The sequence below is a fragment of the Phyllostomus hastatus genome, unplaced genomic scaffold (assembly GCF_019186645.2).
Source record: "Phyllostomus hastatus isolate PE091 unplaced genomic scaffold, TTU_PhHast_1.1 phas_contig_65, whole genome shotgun sequence".
NCBI lineage: Eukaryota > Metazoa > Chordata > Mammalia > Chiroptera > Phyllostomidae > Phyllostomus > Phyllostomus hastatus.
In genome coordinates this window covers 1,634,945-1,657,426 of record NW_025333932.1, presented here as the reverse complement: position 1 = coordinate 1,657,426, position 22,482 = coordinate 1,634,945, and the positions used below count along the sequence as shown (strand labels likewise).

The window sequence follows — 22,482 nt, the reverse complement described above, 5'->3', positions numbered from 1 at the left end:
GAAGGAAGAAAGAAACAACCAAACAGAAAAGAATGAAGAAAACAAAAATTCAAAAAAATGAGGAGAGGCTTAGAAACCTACAGGACATCTTTAAACGTTCCAACATCCGAATTATAGGGGTACCAGAAGGGGAAGAGGGAGAGCAACAAGTGGAAAAGTTATTTGAACAAATAATAAAGGAAAACTTCCCCAATCTGGCAAAGGAAATAGACTTCCAGGAAGTCCAGGAAGCTCAGAGAGTCCCAAAGAAGTTGGACCCAAGAAGGAACACACCAAGGCACATCATAATTACATTAGCCAAGATAAAAATGAGGGAGAGAATCCTAGAAGCAGCAAGAGATAAGGAGCCAGTAACCTACAAAGGAGTTCTCATAAGACTGTCAGCTGATTTCTCAAAAGAGACCTTACAGGCAAGAAGGGGCTGGAAAGAAGTATTCCAAGTCATGAAAGGCAAGGACCTACATCCAAGATTGCTCTACCCAGGAAAGCTATCATTTAAAATAGAAGGGGAGATAAAGTACTTCTCAGATAAGGTCAAGTTAAAGGAATTCATCATCACCAAGCCCTTATTATATGAAATGTTAAAGGGACTGATCTAAGAAAAAGAAGATCAAAAACATGTATATTAAAATGATAGCAAACTCACAATTGTTAACAACCACCCCTAAAACAAAAACAAAAACTAAGCAAACAACTACAACCAGGAACAGAATCACAGAAATGGAGATCACATGGAGGGTTAGCAACAGGGGAGTGGGAGGAGAAGAGAGGGGGAGAAGGTACAGAGAATAAGTAGCATAGATGGTAGGTAGAAAATAGACAGGGAGAGGGCAAGAATAGTATGGGAAATGTAGAAGCTAAAGAACTTATGACACATGGACATGAACTAAAGGGGAGGAATGTTGGTGGGAGAGGGTGTGCAGGGTGGAGGGGAATGAAGGGGGGAAATGGGACAACTGTAATAGCATAATCAATAACATATATTTTAAAAATTGTTTTAACATAGTAAACATATAAATTACTTTTTTGGAAAATCTAGTGAAAACATTTTCTACACATTAGGCTATTAAAATAGAAAAATCAACAGGACAACAATTTGCTGCAATACTCTCTAAATGTGCTCTCCTTACAGAGTTGGTACACAAACAATGCAAAATTATTAGTGACAGAAGCTCTAACCTCTTGTTCCCCAACATTCTGTTTTTCTAGCGTAAGATCCAGCTTGTCAACAATCTTCAAAACAGATTTTACAAATTCATCATATAGCAAACGATTCAGCCTTTGAAGGGAGGAATTCGCAAATGAAAATGCTTCATCCACTAAAAAAGAATCCTTTAAAAAAATCATAAATGTCAAAATTTTGTGCAAAAAGTATCAGAATGAATACTAAATAAGCATTTTTAATGCTGATATATACAGATATACGTGCATTTTTAGGTATTATGAAAACTGCTGTGTACACTGTAACAGATTTATCTGGAAGTTTTCAAGCTCAAATTGTAGACACCTTCTTAAATTATTAGGCGAATATCATTTTGGTCAGATGATACAACTTATCCAGTCATGTAGCAAATAGTAAATAAGGACAGGCAGTAAATGAGAAGATTTAGGCCAATCCTTATTAAATCATTTGCCTCAATTCATTTGGTTTTGTGTGTATACACATGTATACTATACACACATACTGTGTGTATGTGCAAATGCACAGACATGTACATGTGTATGTACATATAGGCACATACACACGTCGATAAATAATGTATATCCTCAAAATGGATTTTAAAATATAATCTATCATTTCCTTAAAAGTGAAACTACTCTACCACTCCAAAAATATAAGCCAATTACTTTGCCTTTACTCAGTCAAATATTCTATGGAACTTAACCTCAAAATATAGGGCTATCTATATCATTTAAGAAAGGAATGTTTTACCTTATATAGGTTAAATTAGTAACACTGCTCTTTTACCTCAGTAAAAAAACAATTAAAAATCCCTAATGTTTTTCACCAGATAGGAATCATCTACTGACAAAAATTGCTTTTCCTAGCCTATTAAAGGCTTTGTCAGTTTATATTAAAATGGTGCCAGAGCCTGGCTTCAATATATTTATATATTATTTATTACATACATAATAGCTATACACCAATTTCCTCCATACAAATTAAACTGGATTTATGTCTTCATCTTTAACAAAAAAAGAATAGCTCTTCCATAATGATGACATTGTTATATTATTCATTGGATCTATTAAAAGAAAAACTTTAAAAATAAACTATTAAAAGTCAAATATAATTCTAAAATAAGTAAGTCTTAAGTACATAAAATATGCAGATTGATAAAGAGGAAGAAGGGTACTTTATGGCTTTAAAATTGTCATTTTACCATCATCTGGTCACAGCTCAGAAGATTTCTAAACAGATCCAAATAGTCTTTGTATGTGGGCACTTTCCATTTGCCAGTTCTAACTTCTCCTGATGCACGAAAGTCTTCCAATTCAGACTCAGTACCCTGGGCAAGAAGACATCATCCCAATATTTACTAATGAATTCAACAAAATAAACTCTGCTGCCAGAACTTTCTTATTTCCAGAATTTTCTAAGCTAAAACAGCTACCAGTAAGAGACTATAATTTGATTGAAGTAGATTATATAAGCATAATAAAAAAGGAAGCTGAAAAGAAGTTATGTTTCTTCTATTTCCTATAATTTCAAGTAACTAAGATACGCCTCCCATAACATGCCTAAGTACAATATAATGTCCTAGAATTAAGAGAGAGAAAATATTTCTTTCTTATAAAAATGTGTATATAACACAAAATTTATGTTTAAGGATGTTTCATAACTTAGGAGTTTATTCACCTGTAAAAAAATATAGAAGGATTACATCCTACACTTTTCAAAATGTAAAGCATGGCTACTAGCTAAAAGGGCTACTTTTATATATTAACAGACTGCAAACCACAGTAATATTTCTAACTTTCAGTGACAAAGAACTAATTTTCAAAACATTAGATTAAGAAAACTGTACTTGAATAATGATTAAAATTTAAAAAAAAATAAAAAACCATTAGATGAAGAATTTACCTTCTGAAGGATCACTGGTTTAGAACATATTCTGATTAAACTCTGATGCACTGAAAAAAGGAAATGAAAACGAAAATGAAGTGAACAATGAAAAATATAAACAAACACCCAACAAAAAATGACAGCTATTATTTTTTTAATATAACTTTACTTCTCAATTTTTTCTCTAAGTTTGTTAAAATCTTTAATTTTAGATGTGGGACTATAAAGATTCAGAAGCACAAGGAAATTTAAAAAAAACCTTTTAAACAGAAGAAGATTTTGGTACACCAAAGTATCAAAGGATACAAAAGAATTTGGCATGCAGATGCTCTTTATCTATATCATATAACATGTGAAGTGTTCATTATTCATTATCATAGAAACAAAAAAGAATTCCAAACTTACCTACAGTACTAATGCAATTCCACAGAACTGGTCCTTTTTCTGCTAGGGCTAGGAAAACTTTCACTATGGCTCTACAACATACCAACTGCATTTTTGGACTATACTGTGGGAAGCTGTCTATCTGTACCACTATGAGATGTTCCAGAACTGAAGTATACACCGCAGGAACCTACCAGAAATGGAGAGCAAACTAAAAGTTAGGGGAGGGAATAAATAAATATGGGAATAATATAAATATTCAAAGTAATTACAACTTAACTAGATATATATTAGATAAATGAAAAACTTTACTTATCTCCATCTACTAATACAATTTTAAAAACTTTGGAGATTTGAAATAGAAAAGGAGAGAGAGAGAAACATCAATTTGTTGTCCCACTTAAGGCTGCATTCATTGGTTGATTCTTGTATGTGCTCTGACTAGGGACTGAAGCCACAAACTTGGTATATCAGGACAACACTCTAACCAACTCAGCTACCTAGGCAGGGCATAAATTTAACATTTATAACTGTGATTACATTTTTTAAAATCATAGAAAAACCTTCTCAATGATAGTTAGAATGAAATTCTATCCCAAGCAGCAATCTTAACCTGTTAGAAACAAATTAACAAAAAGTAGTTTTATGACTATAAATTCTAGTGACACAAAATACTAATTAAAAATATCACCTTAGCCCTGGCTAGAGTGGTTCAGTGGATTGAGCGCTGGCCTGCAGACCAAAGGGTCACTGGTTCAGTTCCCAGTTGGGGCACATGCATCAGTTGCAGGCCAGGTCCTCAGTAGGGGGCACATGAGAGGCAGCCATACACTGATGTTTCTCTCCCTCTCTTTCTTCTCCCCTTTTTCTCTCACTAAAAATAAATAAATAAAATGTTTTAAAAAATGTCACCTTAATCATAACAGGGTCTTTGCTGAGTGTGTACAATTCACACAACTCCATCACATTATTTGAAAGCTGAGATTAATGCTCAGTTTAATTAATTATTCCACTTACTGCATCAAGGTAAAGTAAGACACTTGCAATCGACTGGAGGAAGCTTGGCATCTGGTAAACATGGTCATCAATAGTGTCCATCTGGGTGAGGAAGAGCTGCTTGCAGCGCTGAATGAGCTCAACATACATGAAGTCTACATCTTTTGCATTGATAACTTTGCAAGACTTTAGGAAGGGTAAATATAAATTTTTATCAATCTTATGAATGTCAAAATAACATTGAAGGTGTCTTATTAAGCCATGATTATAAACTAAATATTTAAAATGTTTTTTAATGGAGAATACAGATATAAAATACAGTATATCTTATAAAAATGCTTTTTTAAACAACCTGTTTTTTAAAAAATGCTTTTTAAAATAAACATTCTAAATATTTATTCATAGACAAAACATCTACAGATTTCAACTATATTCTAGGTACTGTTTAGATAGTTGGTATTAAAGGCAAATAAGATGCAGTCCTTGACCCCCTGAGGCTAGTCACCCAGAAGGAGAGGCTAAGAACTAAATTCAAAGTTGGAATACACTGCTATACCACACTGAACACTATGAGCTATCTTTAGAATTCACAAATCTGATAAATGCCACTACCCAGCCTCAAATTTCCCAAAGGCTTCCTTAGATTTCAGATTTAGTTTAGCCTCCTTGAGGATCTGACTAGTTTTTAGAGTCCTCTCTCCTGCCTTCCTTTGTCTATCATGATCTAGCTACACTGTGAACATATCTAACTATGGTGAACACGTTGAAGTTGGTTAGAATTGAAAATTCTATGGTCTCGTTTACCTCTGAACCTTCTTACATATTATTTCTTCTGCTCTAAGTATATTTAAAGGAGACAGCAGAAACAAATGGAAGAAAATGAGGAAGTATGAGGCATAAAATGAATAGTGACAGGGAAGGCTAGAAAGATGAGCTATCATTCTCTGAAACAAGGGAGTAGACACTGAAAGGATAAATTTGTAGAAAGAGAAGTAGCAAGTGATTTTCTCCATAAAATAGAATAGACCCACTAAGAGGGAAATAACTGAGTATTCTCACTATTCATAAATATATCTCTTTCTGTCACTAGAATTTTTCTTTTTAAGATGTTGAATACCATCAACTACAATACTACTTCATAAATGAGGCAATACAGCATAGTGGAAGAAAGCATGGTGTTTCTAGTTTTCACACCTGAATTTATGTCTTGGTTCTGTCTATTATCAACTGTGTCCTTTAACAAGTCACTCAATTTTTCTAGGTGTCAGATTCCTCATCTGTAAAGTGAAATAATAACCCTAAATGCCTGGAGAGGACTTACAAGGATTAGAGATAATAGATATACAGAATCCTAGTACATAGTAGGCACTAAACAACAATAAAGAAAGTAACGATGATATTGTCACAGGTATGAGATACTTTAAAAATGCAATAAATTATATCCCTTTAAATTCTCAAATAAAACTAAACAGTTAAGAGAAAATTAATGAATCATACTCCTGCAAAAAGTCCATATCCACGGATCGCAATAGATAAATCCTTGCTATTTGAATCCATGTTCCTGATGATTCCATAGAATTGCTCCATAAAGTACTGAAGCTTACTCTTATGCATTTCTGCATCTTTTGCCACCAAAAAAGACACCTGCAATTGCATAATATTAAATTTTTTAAAAAACATAATGTCAAATCAAGACAATCTATATAAACAAGAAAGGCTAGAACTGTTCAATTAGGTAGCATTAATGTGTTTTATAGTTTCATACAAGTACTTTTATTCACAAAGAACCACTGATTCAATCTACTTAGTCTCCACCAAGTTCAGGAAAGACATCCCTTAAATAAAGCATTATTATATGTCATGCATTTTTCCTAGAGAAGACCAGGGAAATGCTGGAAGATATAAGGAAAAAAAGGAGGAAATAAAGGTTTTCTTTTTCTTTTGGTCTCTATATTATTATTTTTAATATATTTTACTGATTGTGCTGTTATAGTTGTCTCATTTTCTTCTCCCCTTTATTCTCTCCCACACTGTACCCTCTCCGACCAGCAATTCCCCCATCTTAGTTCAGGTCCATAGGTCGTACATGTAAGTTCTTTGGCTTCTCCACTTCCTATACCATTCTTAACCTCCCCCTGTCTATTTTGTACCTACCAGTTATGTTTCTTATTCCCTGTACCTTTCCCCCATTCTCTCCTCACCCCCTCCCTGCTGATAACTGTTCATGTGATCTTCATTTCTGTGATTGTTTCTGCTCTAGTTGTTTGCTTTGTTTGTTTTTGTTCAGTTGTTGATACTAGTGCATTTGTGGTCATTTTACTGCTCAGAGTTTTGATCACCTTTTTCTTAGGTAAGTCCCTTTAACATTTCATATAGTAAAGGCTTGGTAATGATGAACTCCTTTAACTTGACCTTATCTGGGAAGTACTTTGTCTGCCTTTCCCTTCTAAATGATAGCTTTACTGGATAGAGTAATCTTGGATGTAGGTCCTTGCCTTTCATGACTCCAATTATTTCTTTTCAGCCCCTTCTTGCCTGCAAGATTTCTTTGGAGAAATCAGATGAGAGTCTTATGAGAATTCCCTTGTGGGTAACTCTCTCTTTTTCTCTTGCTCCTTTTAAGAATCTCTCCTTATCTTTCATCTTGGGTAATGTAATTATGATGTGCCTTGGTGTGTCCTTCCTTGGGTCCAACTTCTTTGGGACTCTCTGAGCTTCCTGGACTTCCTAGAAGTTTATTTCCTTTGCCAGGTTAGAGAACTTCTCCATTATTTTTTCAAATAAGTTTTCAATTTCTTGCTCTTCCTCTTCTTTTTCTGGTATCCCTATAATTCAGATGATGGAACATTGAAAGTTGTCCCGGAGGTTCCTAAGCCTCAACTTGTATTTTTGAATTCGTTTCTTCATTCTTTTCTGATTGAATATTTATTTTCCTTCTGGTCCAGATCATTCGTCTGCGTCCCCATTTCCTCCCCTTCACTGTTGGTTCTCTATACATTTTCCTTTCACAGCCTTCACTTTTTCCTCTGTTTTGGGACCATACTCAAGCATTTATGTGAGCATCCTGATTACCAGTGTTTTGAACTCTGTATCTGATGGGCTGGCTCTCTTCATTGCTTAATTCTCTTTTTGGAGCTTTATCTCTTTGGTCATTTGGGCCATATTTGTCTCAGTGGGTCTGTTATATAGTAAGGAGCAGAGCCTTAGGTATTTGCCTGGGCAGGGCAACCCACTTTGCTGTGTTGTGACGCTGTTTGTGAGGAAGGAGTCAGAGAGGGAACAATGCCACATATTCAGCTCTCTGCCACCACTACCCGCCACCACCTGCAAGCCAACTGGGTCCTTCTGGTGCTGATTCCCAGGTGGGTGGGTTTGTTACGTTCTAAGACTCTGTGGGTCTCTCCAATGAACTCTTCTGTGAGACTGGGAATTTCTCCCGCCAACTCAACCCCCACAGGTTTTTTCAGTCAGAAGTTTTGAGGCTTTATTTCCCCGCACTGGAATCCTTGGTTTGCAGCCTGTCTCACTCCCCAGTTGTTCCTTCCAGTTTGTCCACACACAAATATGGGACCACCCAGTCTACCAGCCATTGCCAGTTTGCCCACCCATCTTCCAGTAGCTGCCTTGCTGTGAGTCCTCTCTGCCAGGCTGCCCCTCTCCGCCCCTCCTACCTGTCTGCATGAATGTTTCTTCTTTAACTCCTTGGGTGTCGGACTTTCATACAGTTCAATTTTCTGGCAGTTCTGGTTATTTTTTGTTTTTAAATTTGCTGTTGTCCTTCTTTTAGTTACCCAAGGAGGCAATGTATATCTACCTATGCCTCCATCTTGGCCAGAAGAAAAAGGTTTTCAATTAAGCTCCCTGATGAAGCTCATCACCTGAATCACCTGAGAGCTCATCTGTGACTTATAGGGTAACACCTAGGTATGCAAGCCAAGTGGCCAGAAGGCTAAGTCATCAACAGACTGGGAGCCTCATTAGCAGCACAAAGTAAGTTCAGTACTAACATTCAGAAAGACAAATCATCTCATTTAAAAAAAGCCATAGACTACAAGGCTTAAATTAGGTGAGGAAAGAAAAAAAGTACTTATAGAAGCAAGTAAATAGATCACTATCTACCAAACTAACAACACCCTAAATGCAAGAACATAAGCATTCAAAAAGCATTCCCAATTTCAGCACAAAGACTCTCATGACTAGGATAAAAAGAACCTAGACAACTATCAAAGGCACAGAAAAGACACCTTTCATCTCCATGCTTCAACCTCACACAAAGTCCAACAGGTCTTTAACACACGTTCTTCTAGACACTTTTCTCCCTATTTATTTTAGAAGAAAAGGATACCATACATACTGCTTCATACTTTCTTTTTCCATAAACATATCATGAACATCTTCCTCAAAAAGTAAACAAACATTACCTACGTAATCATAGAATAGTTTTTTATTTTATGAATATACTATAATGTTTGTTAATTTAAAACATTGCTCATTTTTCTATTTTTGTACTTTCAACAAACATCCTTTTAATGTATTTTTATCCAAATGTTTTGTTTATAGTAGCAAAAAACTTGGAAACAATTATATAATAGTAGAAAAGAGGTTTAAATATTATGGCTTGTAATAATGATATATATCAACTATGTTGCCATTACAAATTAATCATGCAGACTTCAGTGTGCTATCAGAAAAACATATTCAACACAGCTAAGTCTTAAGGCTACAAAAATTATAAGTAATGTGCCTCTATATCGAGATATCTCTCTTCCTCTGGCCTCATTCCTTTCTTGTATGGACACAAGAACAAAAGGAGAATAAAACAGACGGAGCGACAGAGGAAGGGAGGGGGAGATCTAAAAGTATCACCACAAAAATAGTGATTTTTTTCCTCTTGGTGGCAAGTTTTCAGAAGATTTTAATAGTCGTCTTTGTACCTTTCTATATTTTTTGAAGTATAGACAACTAACCTGCAGTGTTTTTCATAAAAACTTTGGCCTTCACTGGTGTGGCTCAATGGATTGGGTGCCAACCTGGGAACCAAAGGGTTGCCAATTTGATTCCCAGTCAGGGCATGTGCCTGGGTTGAGGGCCCGGTCCCCAGTTGGGGGTGTGCGAGAGACAACTAACCAGTTGATGTTTCTCTCACACATCACTGTTTGTCTCCCTCTCTTTCTTCCTCCCTTCCCCTCTCTGTAAAAATAAATACATAGAATCTTTTTAAAAATTATCTCTTTAAAAAATATTCTTTGTATATAGGTATTACATGAAAAAATACAAATTTCTTTCCTACAAGAGTAATGTTTACATTTTAAAACTCAGGTCGCATAATAATAAAAGCAATAATGGAAAAGAAAAAAAGAGGTTGGAAGACATCAAGTAACTTATTTCAAGACTTAATATACAGAGTAATCAAGACAGTGAGGTAGTAGATGTAAGGATAGACAAAAAGATAAAATGGAACAAAACAAAGTACGCAACTAAACCCATCCATATTTGTTCTACTGGTTTTTAACAAAAGTACCAAGGTAGGTCAATGAGGAGAAAGAGTATTCTCAGCAAGTGGTGCTCTAACCAAAAAAGTGAGGGGGAAAAAAATCTCCAACCATTACTCTACACCATACACAAAAATGATTCAAAATAGATTACAGACCTAAATGTAAATGCTGAAAACTATAAACTATAAAACTTCTTGAAGGAAAAAAAAAAAGAAAATCTGTGTGCACCCATGGGATAAACAAATATTTCTTACACAGTGTATAGAAAGGAGGAACTAGTTGGAAAATTGGTAAACTATACTTAATCAAACTTTTTAAACTTCTGTTCTTTGGAAGATACTATTAAGAAAATGAAAAGGCAAGCACCATGGCAGTGGAAGACCACCTCTTCTTACCTCTCCTTAAATCCACAACTAGTCAAGCATCTATAATCCAATAAACATCCCTCTGCTCAACACATTAGGTCATCTAAGAGATCCACACATCAGTACATCAGAAGGTGGACATATTTTAACATGTACAGGAGACAGGCTAAAGAAGGACAGGGATGACGCCCATATTTGCAATTATCTGTATACCACGTTTGAACCTGTAGCCCATTGGGAACAGAGGAGTAGAGGAGACAGGGTCTGGACCCTCATAAGGACTGCAATGGAGGGTAAGAGAGGCAGCAGCAGTGTTGGCACCGAGAATCTGGCTCCCTATTCCAAGTTCAGTGATGCTTCCACTACCAGAAGGACTGGTAGCAGCAGCAGAGACATGTCTCTAGACTCCCACACACAGTGCAACAGTGCTAGCTGCCAGGAACCAGCTAACCAGGCATGATTACTTCATGAACAGAGTCCCCCCTCATTTGCCACATCCCTGCACTTGGTGGTTCCTTGAGACACAGGTGACCTGAATACAGTGAGGGCACCCACCACACCAGTCACCCAGGCAACAACTCCTACAGTCACAGCGATGTCCCTCCTACGAGAGCTGGGAGGCATAAGCAGCTCAGGTGAAAGAAAAAAACAAAACAAAACTTGCACTATTGCACTCTCTACTGGAAAACAAAAGAAAGACCTATATTATCATATATTGAATTTTCAAAATCAAGATTGTACCTAAATAAGTGTTCACTACTGCTAATGTGCTGGCAGAAGAACAAACCATTCAGCACCATGCACAACCGAGGTAACCAGAGGGAAAAAAAATGAAATTCTTCAGAAACCAAACTCAAAGTCATGGAAGATTGTGTTCTAAATGATAAGAGAATTCAAAATAGCAATCTTGAAGAAACTCAATGACATATGAGAACACTCAGAAAGGCAGTTCATAAGCTCAGGAATAAAATAAATGAACAGAAGTTGAACTTTATTAAAGTCATTGAAACTATAAATAAAAATGAAACATTCTAGAGGTAAAGAACTTCTAGATAAGTTTTTTCCCGGATAAGAAAAAACTAAAGGAGTTCATCATCATCCAACCATTATTACATGAAATGCTAAAGGGACCTTTTAAAGAAAAAGATCAAAACTATGAGGTCTGTCGGGAAAAAGTCCAATCATTGTTAATGTAACAAGAAAGGTTTGTGCAACATTGATGTAACCTGGCAGCCAAGCTACAAGTAGAGTGGACTGGACTATGCGTATGTGAACAGTGACAACTTCACTGTACTAGTCAATGAGGGCGGTAGACACCACTGCATGTGTATTGCAGCATGTGTATTGTGAGCATGTGTATTGTGTGGCCATCACATTCAAAATGACTGGAGGAAAGCAATGAATTTGCACAAAATTTTGTGTTAAGCTTGAATATTCCTCCACAGAAACTATTCAGATGAATCAGAAGGCCACAGCTATGGGCAACTGGTAACCGGCAGCTCCATCACAACAACGCATCCACTCATGCCATCATCACGTGCAGAGTTTTTTGTGAAACATCGAATCACCAGATGAGTCAACCCCCCTACAGCCCAGATTTGGCACCCTGTGACCTCTGGCTTTTCCCAAAACTAAAATCATCTTTGAAAGGGATGAGATTCAGGAAGATATGACAAGGCATCTGATGGCAACCGGGAGAACTGTGTGAGGTCCCAAGGTGCCTACTTTGAAGGGGACTGAGGCATCACTGTCCTATGTACAATGTTTTTTGTATCTTGTATCTTCTTCAATAAATGTTTTCATTTTTCATATTACATGGCTGGATATCTTTTGGACAGGCCTCAGATGAAGAATAAAATGGCAATAAATACATGTCTATCAATAATTGAATCTAAAACAAACCAACCAAACAAGAAGAACAGGGACAGAATCATGGATATAGAGAGCGCTTTGATGACTGTCAGAGGGGAGCTGGTTGTGGGGGAATGGATGAAAGGTGGGGGTATTAAGAAGTACAAATTGGTGGTTACAGAATAGCCATGGGGATGTAAAGTACAGCACAGGAAATGGAGTAGCCAAAGAACTTATACACATGACCCATGGACATGAACAATGGTGGGGAGATTGACTGAGGGAGTGGGGGGGGGGTAGTGCAAAGGGGAAAAACTAGGACAACTGTAACAGCATAATCAATAAAATATAATAACTAAATAAATAAAATAGGGGGGAAGAAACCTTATGGTAATCACAAAACAATAATGCAGAATTTAGACATAAAACACTAAAAAAGAGGAAATGAAGAAAAACATTATAGAAAACCATGAAACTAAAACAGGACACAGACACACAAAACAAACAATGGAGATATGAAGCAATCAGAAAACAAAATATAAAATGGCAGTAGTAAGTCTTCATATATCAATAATCACCCTAAATTTAAATTGACTGAATTCACCAATTAAAAGGTGAAAAGTAATTGCATGGATTTTAAATATAAGACTCAACTATATGCTGCCTTCAAGAGACCCATCTCAGCTCCAAAGACAAGCAGGCTCGAAGTGAAGGGGTGGAAGATGAATACTCCAAGCAAATAGCATTCAGAGATATGTGGGGATAGCTATACTTAGATAAAATGATTTCAAGATAAAAAGTGGTAAAAATAGAAAAAGATGAACATTTAAAAATGAAAAGTAGACAATCCATCAAGATGATGTAACATTTACTAACATATACACTCCCAACATAGAAGCACCAAAATATAACATTATTAACAGACCTAAAGGAAGAAAAAACAGCAACATAATAATGGAAGATTTTAATACCCCACTTGCACCAATAGACAGATCATCCAAACAGAAAGTCAATTAAAGAAATATCAGCATTAAATTACACTTTAAAGTGGATGGACTTAATAAGTATGTACAAAATTTCCATTCTAGAACAATAAAATACACATTGTTCTCAAGCTCACATGGAACAATGTAATGATATTGTTGGGCCCATATGTTGGGGTACAACAGTCTCAACAAATTTAACACTGAAATCATATCAAGTATCTTTTTTGACCACAGTGGTATGAAATGGGAAGTCAACCGTAAGAAGATTCAAAAATCACAAATAGGTCATTAAACAACATGCTACTGAACAACTATTGAGTCAATAAAGAAATAAAAAAAAGAAATTAAGACACAGATACAAATGAAAACAAAGATATGACATACCCAAATCTTTGGGATACAGCAAAGTGGTAAGAGAGAAATTTATAGCAACATAGGCCTACCTCAAGAAGTAAGAAAAATCTCAACCAATTTAACACTGTAGCTTACAGACCTAGAAAAAGGTGAACAAATGAAGTTCAATGTCAATAGAAGAACTAAAAATAAGGTGGAAATAAATAAAAAGAAAAAGAAAAAAGAAAAAGAAATAAAAATCAAGGTGGAAATAAATAAAATAGAAACTGAAAAGACAATGGAAAAGATTAATGAAACCAAGAGATGGTTCTCTGCAAAAATAAACATCGACAAATCCTTAGCTAGATTCACTAAAGGAAAAAGAGACTCAAATAAATAAAATTAGAAATGAGAGCAAAGTTTCAGTTGAAGAACCACAAAAAGACAAAGCACCACAAAAGAATGGTATAAAATGCTATACGTCACCAAATTAAACAACCTAGAAGAAATACACAAATTCTTAGAATCATACAACCTTCCTAGACTGAATCATGAAGAAATAAATAATCTGAATAAACTGATCGCTAGTAAGGCAATTTAAATAATAATCTAAAAGCTCCTAAAGAACTAAAGTCCAGAACCAGATAGCTTCACTGGTAAATTCCACCAAAAAAATTCAAAGAAGATTTAATACCTATCTTTCTCAAACGGTTCTAAAACACTGAAGAGGAGAAAATGCTTCCTCTTTTCATGAGGCAATATTACCCTATTACTAAAACCAGGCAAGGTCAACATGAATAAAGTAATTATAGGCCAATATCTCTGATGAGCACAGATGCAGAAATCCTCAATAAAATACTAGCAAATCAAATACAACACTACATTAATAGGATCATACACCACAATCAAGTGGGATTCATTCCAGGGATACAGAATGGCTCATCATCAGCAAATCAATGTGATACACCACATTAACAAAATGAAGAATACCTTATGATTGGCTCAATATAGATGCATTTACAACACCCATTTGACAAGCTACAACATCCATGTTTGATTTAAAAAAACCCACCTCTCAATTAAGTGGGTATAAAAGGAAAGTAGTTCAACATAACAAAAAAAGACTATATATCACAAACTCACAGCTAACATACCCAATATTGAAAAATTGAAAGCTTTTTCTCTAAGATGAGAAGAAAGAAAAGGATGCCCATTCTTGCCACTTTTATTCAACACAGTTGGATAAAAGTCCCTAGTTTTAGGACTACTTGAAGTCTTAGCCAGGACAAGAAATAAAAGGTATACAAATTGGAAAGAGAGAAGTAAAACTGTTACTATTTACAGATGACACAAGTGTACTATATATAAATTTAGTAGATAGTTAACTTGCTATATGAAATTAAGGGTTTTCTTTATAATACCCCAAAACACTCAACCAAAAAAACTTAGAAGTAATAAATGCAGTAAACACAACACTAATATACAAAATATGCTGTGTTTCTATATACTAACAATGAACTATCAAACAGAGAAATGAAAAACACTTTCCATTTACAATTGGAACAAAAATATAAAGTTCCTAGGAATAAACAAAGGTGAAAGACCTGTACATTGAAAACTACAAGACACTGTTGAAAATGGGAGAATTCACAGAGAAATGGAAAGACACTCCATGTTCACTGACTGGAAGAATTAACATTGTTAAAATGCCCCATATTTCCTAAAGCCATCTACAGATTCAATGCAATTCTTACCAAAATCCCAATGACATTATTCACAGAAGTAGAACAAAAAATCTAAAATTTGAATGGAAACAAAAAAAGACTCTGAATAGCCAAAGCAATCCTTAGAAAAAAGAACAATAGAGGTACTACACTCCCTGACTTCAAAGTATACTACAAAGATAAAGTAATCAAAACAGTATGGTATTTGCAGAAAGAAAGCTACACAGACCAATGGAACAAAATTGAGATCCCAGAAATAAACCTACACATATATGGCATATATGGGCAACTAATCTATGATGAAGGAGTCAAAAACATACAACAGAGTCTCTTCAATAAGCAGAGTTGAGATAACTAGACAGATACATGCAAAACAATAAAACTAAGGCAGGTTACTAACCATACAGAAAAAATTGACTCAAAATGAACTAAAGACTTGAATGTAAGACCTGAAACAATAAGACACATAGAAAACATAGGTACTAAACTTTGGACATCAGTCTCAGTGGGGTTTTTGTGACTTTGGCTCCAAAGGTAAGAGAATACAAATTAAACAAATGGGATTACATCAAACTAAAAAGCTTCCGCACAGCAACAAAAACCATCAGCAAAACAAAAATGCAACCAAACCAATGGGAGAATATATTTGCAAATGATATTTCTCATGAGGAGTTAATATCCAAAATATATAAAGAACTAATACAACTCAACAAGGAAACTAACAACCCTATTTAAAAAAAGGCAGAAGATCTAAATAGACATTTTTCTAAGAAAGACAACAACCACATGAAAAGATGTTCGATATCATTTGTTACCTGGGAAATAAAAATCAAAACCACAATGAGATGACATCTCACACCTGCCAGAATGGCTATTATCAAAAAGACAAACAACAGATGTTGGAGGGGATATGGAGAAAGGGGGGACACTCGTACACTGATGGTAAGAATGTAAACTGGTAACAGCCACTGTAGAAAACAATATGAAGGTTCCTCAAAAAATTAGGAATTACCATATGATTCTTCAATTCCTCTTCTACATATTTATCTGTCAAATATGAAAACTCCCACTTGAAAAGATATATGCACCCCATGTTCATTACAGCACTATTCACAATGGCCAAGTTATGAAAACAATCTAAGGGTCCACTGACAGATAAATGGGAAAAGGTGTGGTATATTTATATACAATGAAATACTACTCTGCCATAAAAAAATGAAATCTTGCCACTTGTGACAAAATGGATAGATCCTGAAGGTATTATGCTAAGTGAAATAAGTCAAAGAGAAAGAACAAAAAACAATGATTTTACTCATATGTGAAATGAAAACAAACAAACAAAAACTGAAATACTGACAACAGAATAACGCCTCTGGGGCGTTACCACAGAGGAAGAGGATTAGGAGGAGGGTGAAATGGGTAAAGGGGATCATATATTCATGTTCATATGCTAGGGAATGGAAATTAGACTTTTGGTGGTGAGCACACAAGAGAATACACAGATATCAAATTATAATGGTATACATCTGAAATTTACAAAATGTTCTTAACCAATATACCTCAATAAAAAAAATTTTTAAGACAATAAAACAGCAAGCCAGAAGAAAATCTATTTGCAATATTTTCAGAAAAGGACTTATATTCAAATTATGCAGAGCACTCTTAGAATTCATTAATAAAAATACATACAACCAAATTTTAAGATGAGCAAAGTATCTGAATGAATACTTCACAAAGCAAGATGCAAGTATGGCTAATAACCACAGCAAAAAAAAGATCATTATCAACTGTCACCACAACTGTTAAAGCCATATTTGGTTAACATTTAAACCCATAAAAAGGACTAAAAACTACCAATAGAACCAGATGTTGATAAGAATGTGGGATGACTGTAACTGTCAAGCATTGTTGGTTGGAAGGTACAATGAAGCAACCCATCTGAAGAAGAGTTCAGTAGTTTCTTATAAAGTTTAATATATATTTACCATGTGACACAACAATTCCACTTCTAGATTTTTACTCCAGAGAAATGAAAATATATGTCCACAAAAATAATTGGTCACAAATGTTCTTAGTGATTTTATTTCAAATAGCCCCAAACTGGAAACCATCAAATGTCTATAAACCATGATATGTCCCTACAATGGAATACTATCTGTGCCATAGTTCAAATTATTTTTCATTAACTAGCTTATGAATTTAACTACCACTTAAACAGTGATCCAAAAAAAAAGTTTTATTGTGACTTTTTAATATTTTCCTTTAAAGCCAACCTAAGAAGTTTAATTTCATAACACAGCCTGAACAGCAGGTATTTCCAGACACCTTTAGATGTTCAGAACCACAGTCACAAGCACATTCTCCTTAGCCAACTGAGACACGTTTCCAAACTTGAAGGCTCAAATTCTGCAACCACATTCTATCCAGATGAAAAACACCCAAAAGTAAATGGGGTCTCCTTGTTCTTGAAGTAACAGAAACACAAGCAACTTATCCTAATATGATAACTGACCCTCATCTCCCAGGAGATGTGTTTCCTCAACCCCACTTGGCTCCCCAGGCTCAAAGAAGTCCTGACATCAGAGCCATTGTTTCCTTCTTGCTCCTCATTGCCACTTTTGAAGAATCTGGGCTCTGAGGTATGGATCAGATCTGGTATCCTCCTATCTTTCTTTCAGTCCTGATGTTATTTATGTTGTTCATCAATGACCAAGCTTTTTTTGTTAAAATACTACAAAGCTAATGAATAAACTTGTATTTATTTATCAAATGTGCATGTACAAGACTGGAATTTAATTTTTCGCATAAAAAATTTTTTAAATGTAAGTTACATTTTAGTACCTGTTTCAAAAAAGATTCCAGAGCTGAATGTGCAGCTTTTTTCAATTCTATGTTTGTATGGCTACACCACTTTGACAGTACTTCAAATATAGAAACATAGTTGTCCAGAAGGCAGGTGCTAAATTGAGATGCATGAAGGGTAAATAAGCATAAGCCAGCTGCAAATACAAAAATCATTTTATTTAAAATAGGACCACAAAAGGCACAATAAAGAACTTAACTAAGCTTCAGTATATGTCAAAATTAACTGTGTTCATGAAGATCCAGTATCACTACACTATAATGACCTAGGGATCCTGCCTCCATCCTCCATTTGAATTAACAGGCCCATGATTTGGCCAATGATCCCCAAAACAAAGGTCAGAAACAGGAGCAAGCCACCTGGATCCCCTAAAATATACTCTAAAGTAACTTTTTTTAAAATCATGAAATCTAGATCTATCTCAACTAAAATTTGTGCACTAAAAACAAAGTCTTAAAAGCCTCCCTGTAAATAGTTTCATGTGAAGTATCACAGATGTTATCACTCTTTCTTTCTTTTTGTTAAATCAACAGCTTTATTTCACGTCGGCCTGAGAGTCAAGCCATCCAGGCATCAGCCCTAGAGCCTCATTTACTTTCATTTGTAGTTTAAGTAAAAGTTTACCAAAGGCATTCATTTAATAACCTGAAATATTCTACCTTATTAAATATAGAATTTGCCCTGGCTGGTGTGGCTCAGTGGGTTGAGTGCCAGCCTGCAAACCAAAGGGTCACTGGTTGGATTCCCAGTCAGGGCACATGCCTGGGTTGCAGGCCAGGTCCCACTGGGGGGGTGTACGAGAGGCAAGCACACATTGGTGTTTCTCCCTCCCTTCCCCCCTTTCTAAAAATAAATAAATAAAATCTTTAAAAAAAAATAAATATAGAATCTTACCTAAGGGCACCGCATATCTCTTCAGATCAATCTATTTAAAAAAAAAAAATTACATCAATGTTTGACAATCATTAGTCTCAACTGTAAAAGAATCAGAATATTAATCCCACCTGAGGATGAATTGCCTTTAATGCAAAATCAAAAATCTCCCTTGAAGTCTGGGGCTCTGGGGGAAAAACAAAAAGAAGCCTCTGTTACGAATCGTAATACTATTATCTGACAAACCTCACAAATGACTTTACAACTAACAACTTTATTTCAGACAGCCTGACAACTACATTAACCCTACTGTCTCTTGTAAATTTAGGAGTAATATCTTCTCTCATTCAATTCATCTAGAGAGCTGCAAGTTATCACTGCTACATAGTTATTACTTCAGTAAAGTGGCAAAAAATCTGGAATAAAGACATAAATTTATTTTTTTTAAGATTTTATTTATTTATTTTTAGAGAGGGAAGGGAGGGAGAAAGAGAGAGAGAGAGAACATCAATGTGTGGTTGCGGGGGGCCGTGGCCTACAACTCAGGCATGTGCCCTGACTGGGAATGGAACCTGTGATGCTTTGGTTCGCAGCCCACGCTCAATTCACTGAGCTACGCCAGCCAGGGTGACATAAGTTTATTTTTCAACTCATCACTTACAAACTCTGTTAGATAATCTCTCAGAGCCTCAGTTTTCTCATCTGTAAAAAGGGGTACTATATACCTTCTTTAGAGTTTTATGGAGGATTAAACAAGGCCAAACACATTGTTCTTCCACTGCTTCCAAGCATTTATTCTACACATAGTGTACACCAAATAATCATGGCAATTACAATAATGAAAATATGATCTTTGACCTTGGTACACTTATTACCTAAAAGGGAAGATAAGATAGATAACCAACTATAATCTGAGGCTCTTTTTTGGCCTGACAGACATCACAATTACTACTAACTCTCTCCCACCCGTAGTCACTGCTGCTGTCCAGAAATCACACTTTATGCATCACTGAGTTCTCTCCTCTTGTTAACAGTGAATTGCAAATAGCAAAGATTCAAGAATTGTTTGCTTTGATTGCCAGGATTGATATATTTGAAAACTCGGCCTAGATGCGACAGAGGGAGAAGGGGTCAGAGAGAGCTTAACATAAGAGACATAAGCATGTTTGGAGGATACTGCCATGAAATAGATACCAAAAAGCTACTCTGGCATTCAATACAAGGAAAGAGACAAAGTAGCACCTGAGCTAGGCCTAAAAGGATAGGTACTAGTTGGGGAAAAGGTCACTTCATAGAAAGTGACAGTGTAAACACAAGCGTGTAAACACAGGTATGCAGACACAAGGCACACTAGTCAGTGCACAGTTGGTCTGGAATGAGTGAATTTGTGAACACAGTGAGGCCCAGGGATTCTAGGGCCTGATGGCTCAGTGGTGGAAATGAACACCTTCCTAGCCTTCATGCCTTCTCCCAGGCTCTGCCTCCCACTGCACACTCCCCAGTGTCCACGTCTCCCTTCTAATGAACCACTTCCTCTACAGGCATGCTCAAGTGAAGCTGCCCTTGTTGAGCTAGACACACTCTGTCACTCTGGTCTCTGTACTCAGACCCCTCCCAGAGCAAGGCAGTAACACACTCCATCCTCCCAACTTTCTCCTTATATCCTTAGCTTAGTGTCTTTGCACTTGCTCTCTAGCTAATCTTGCTCACACTCATAGCTTTATGTATTATCTCCATGCTGAAGACTTCGTATTTGTATCTTAAAGCCTAATTTCTCCCGCAAGCTCCAGTCTTACACATGCAATTTAAGCTTGGATGTTCCTTAGCTTCCAGGTTTCTGCCTGATATCTGGTCCTCTCCCATCCCACCCAGCTTAAAAATCAGTGCACAGACTTCAGTTGCTTACTCCCACACTCAAGAGCAAAGTCTCTCAATTCTACACCAATATATCTCTCACACCCAACAGCAGTCAAGCAGACCACTACAAAATAACAATTGGCCCATACACATTCTTTATTTTAAAAACCCATGGTTTTCTATTCCATTTGGAATAAAACCACAACTCAGAAGCTCATCACACACTGGCTCCACATCCTGCCCAATGTCACCCCAGGCCTTCTCTGTGTGCTGCTAAGCTCCAGATACTCTAGCTCCCTTGAGCCTCTCTGACCACCACATGCTAGCCAGGCTTGCGGCCTGCTTACTTGCTGGTCACTCTGCCTTGAATACTCTTCCCAGCTCTTCCCCAGCTGGCTCCTTGCCATCTTGCAGGACTTAGCTTCTTGTTACCTCCTCAGGAAGAACTGGACACATGCATCCTCCATCTCTCCATACACCAATATTCCAACTTACTGCACCCAACTTGTTTGCATAACCGAACCTTGAATTCTCTAACAGTTTGTCCATCTGTTTATTGCCTGTCTCCTCCATTAAGCTGAGCTCATGATTGCAAAAACTTGGTAACTCTGGAGGAATCCAACACCTAATTCATTACTCTTTACATCAGAAGTGTCCAATCTTTTGGCATCTCTGGGCCACATTGGAAGAAGAAGAGTTGTCTTAGACCCCACACTAAATACATTGTGATACATAATCACAAAAAAAATCACATAAGGGTTTAAATAAATTTACAATTTTGTGTTGGGCCACATACATAGCCATCCTGGGCTGCATGTGGCCTGTGGGTCACAGATTAGATACTCCTGCTTTAAATAGAAGGCACCCAGGAAATACATACCATGTAAGTGAATGTTTTAGTATTAGTATTTAGTGCTTGAAGCTGCATAATCATGGCATTACAGAAAAACTATAAATATTAGCCACAGAACAATACTTAAATCCCAGTCTTGCCACTTATTATATTAGTTTCCTATGGCTGTTATGACATAATTGTCACAAATTCAGTGTCTAGAAATAATACAAACTCATTACCATACAGTTTTGGAGGTGAGAAACCTGAAATAAGTCTCACTGAGCTAAATTAAGATGTCAGCAGAGCTCTGTTCTTTTCTAGGGGCTATAGCAGCTGTCTTTTCTAGCTTCTGGAGGCCACTCACATTCCTTGATCCTTTCATCTTCAAAATGGGCAATGGCTGATTGAGTCTTTCTCACATTGCATCATTGTGACATTGACGTTTCTGCCTCCTCCTTCCACGTTTAAGGACACTTGTGATCGCATTAAACCCACATGGATAATCTCATTTCAAGGTCAGCTGATCAGTAACCTAAATTCCACCTGCAACCTTGATTCCCATTTGTAAGTGGCCTAACATATTCACGGGTTCTGGGGATTAGAATGAGGACCTCAGGAGCCATCATTCTTCCTACCATGCTAATTGTGTTACTTTGGAAAAGTTAGTTAACTTGTCTTGGTTCTAGCTTTCTAATATATAAATCAGAGATATTACTACCTATCTTAAGACAGTTACTTCACCAAATGTCAATTAATATGCCAAGTAAACACAGACAAATGATCAATATTACCTGACAGCAGTTTCAAGTGATAGGAATAAACACACAATCTGGTAAATTAAAAATATATTATA

General features: G+C 36.2%; 1 protein-coding gene across 2 annotated transcripts in view; it reads right to left on the bottom strand.

The window, feature by feature from the left end:
* The window catches only part of PRKDC (protein kinase, DNA-activated, catalytic subunit), a 199,660-nt gene that overhangs the window by 165,108 nt on the left and 12,070 nt on the right, over nucleotides 1-22,482 (bottom strand). For both annotated transcript variants that reach the window (XM_045849401.1, XM_045849402.1), the window contains 9 exons: nucleotides 19,069-19,124; nucleotides 18,959-18,989; nucleotides 18,043-18,200; nucleotides 5,945-6,091; nucleotides 4,469-4,633; nucleotides 3,473-3,641; nucleotides 3,086-3,135; nucleotides 2,385-2,510; nucleotides 1,180-1,332 (listed from right to left, as the gene is read on the bottom strand). In XM_045849401.1, the coding sequence (XP_045705357.1) occupies nucleotides 1,180-1,332; nucleotides 2,385-2,510; nucleotides 3,086-3,135; nucleotides 3,473-3,641; nucleotides 4,469-4,633; nucleotides 5,945-6,091; nucleotides 18,043-18,200; nucleotides 18,959-18,989; nucleotides 19,069-19,124 (1,055 nt within the window). The remainder of the gene's footprint in view (nucleotides 1-1,179; nucleotides 1,333-2,384; nucleotides 2,511-3,085; nucleotides 3,136-3,472; nucleotides 3,642-4,468; nucleotides 4,634-5,944; nucleotides 6,092-18,042; nucleotides 18,201-18,958; nucleotides 18,990-19,068; nucleotides 19,125-22,482) is intronic.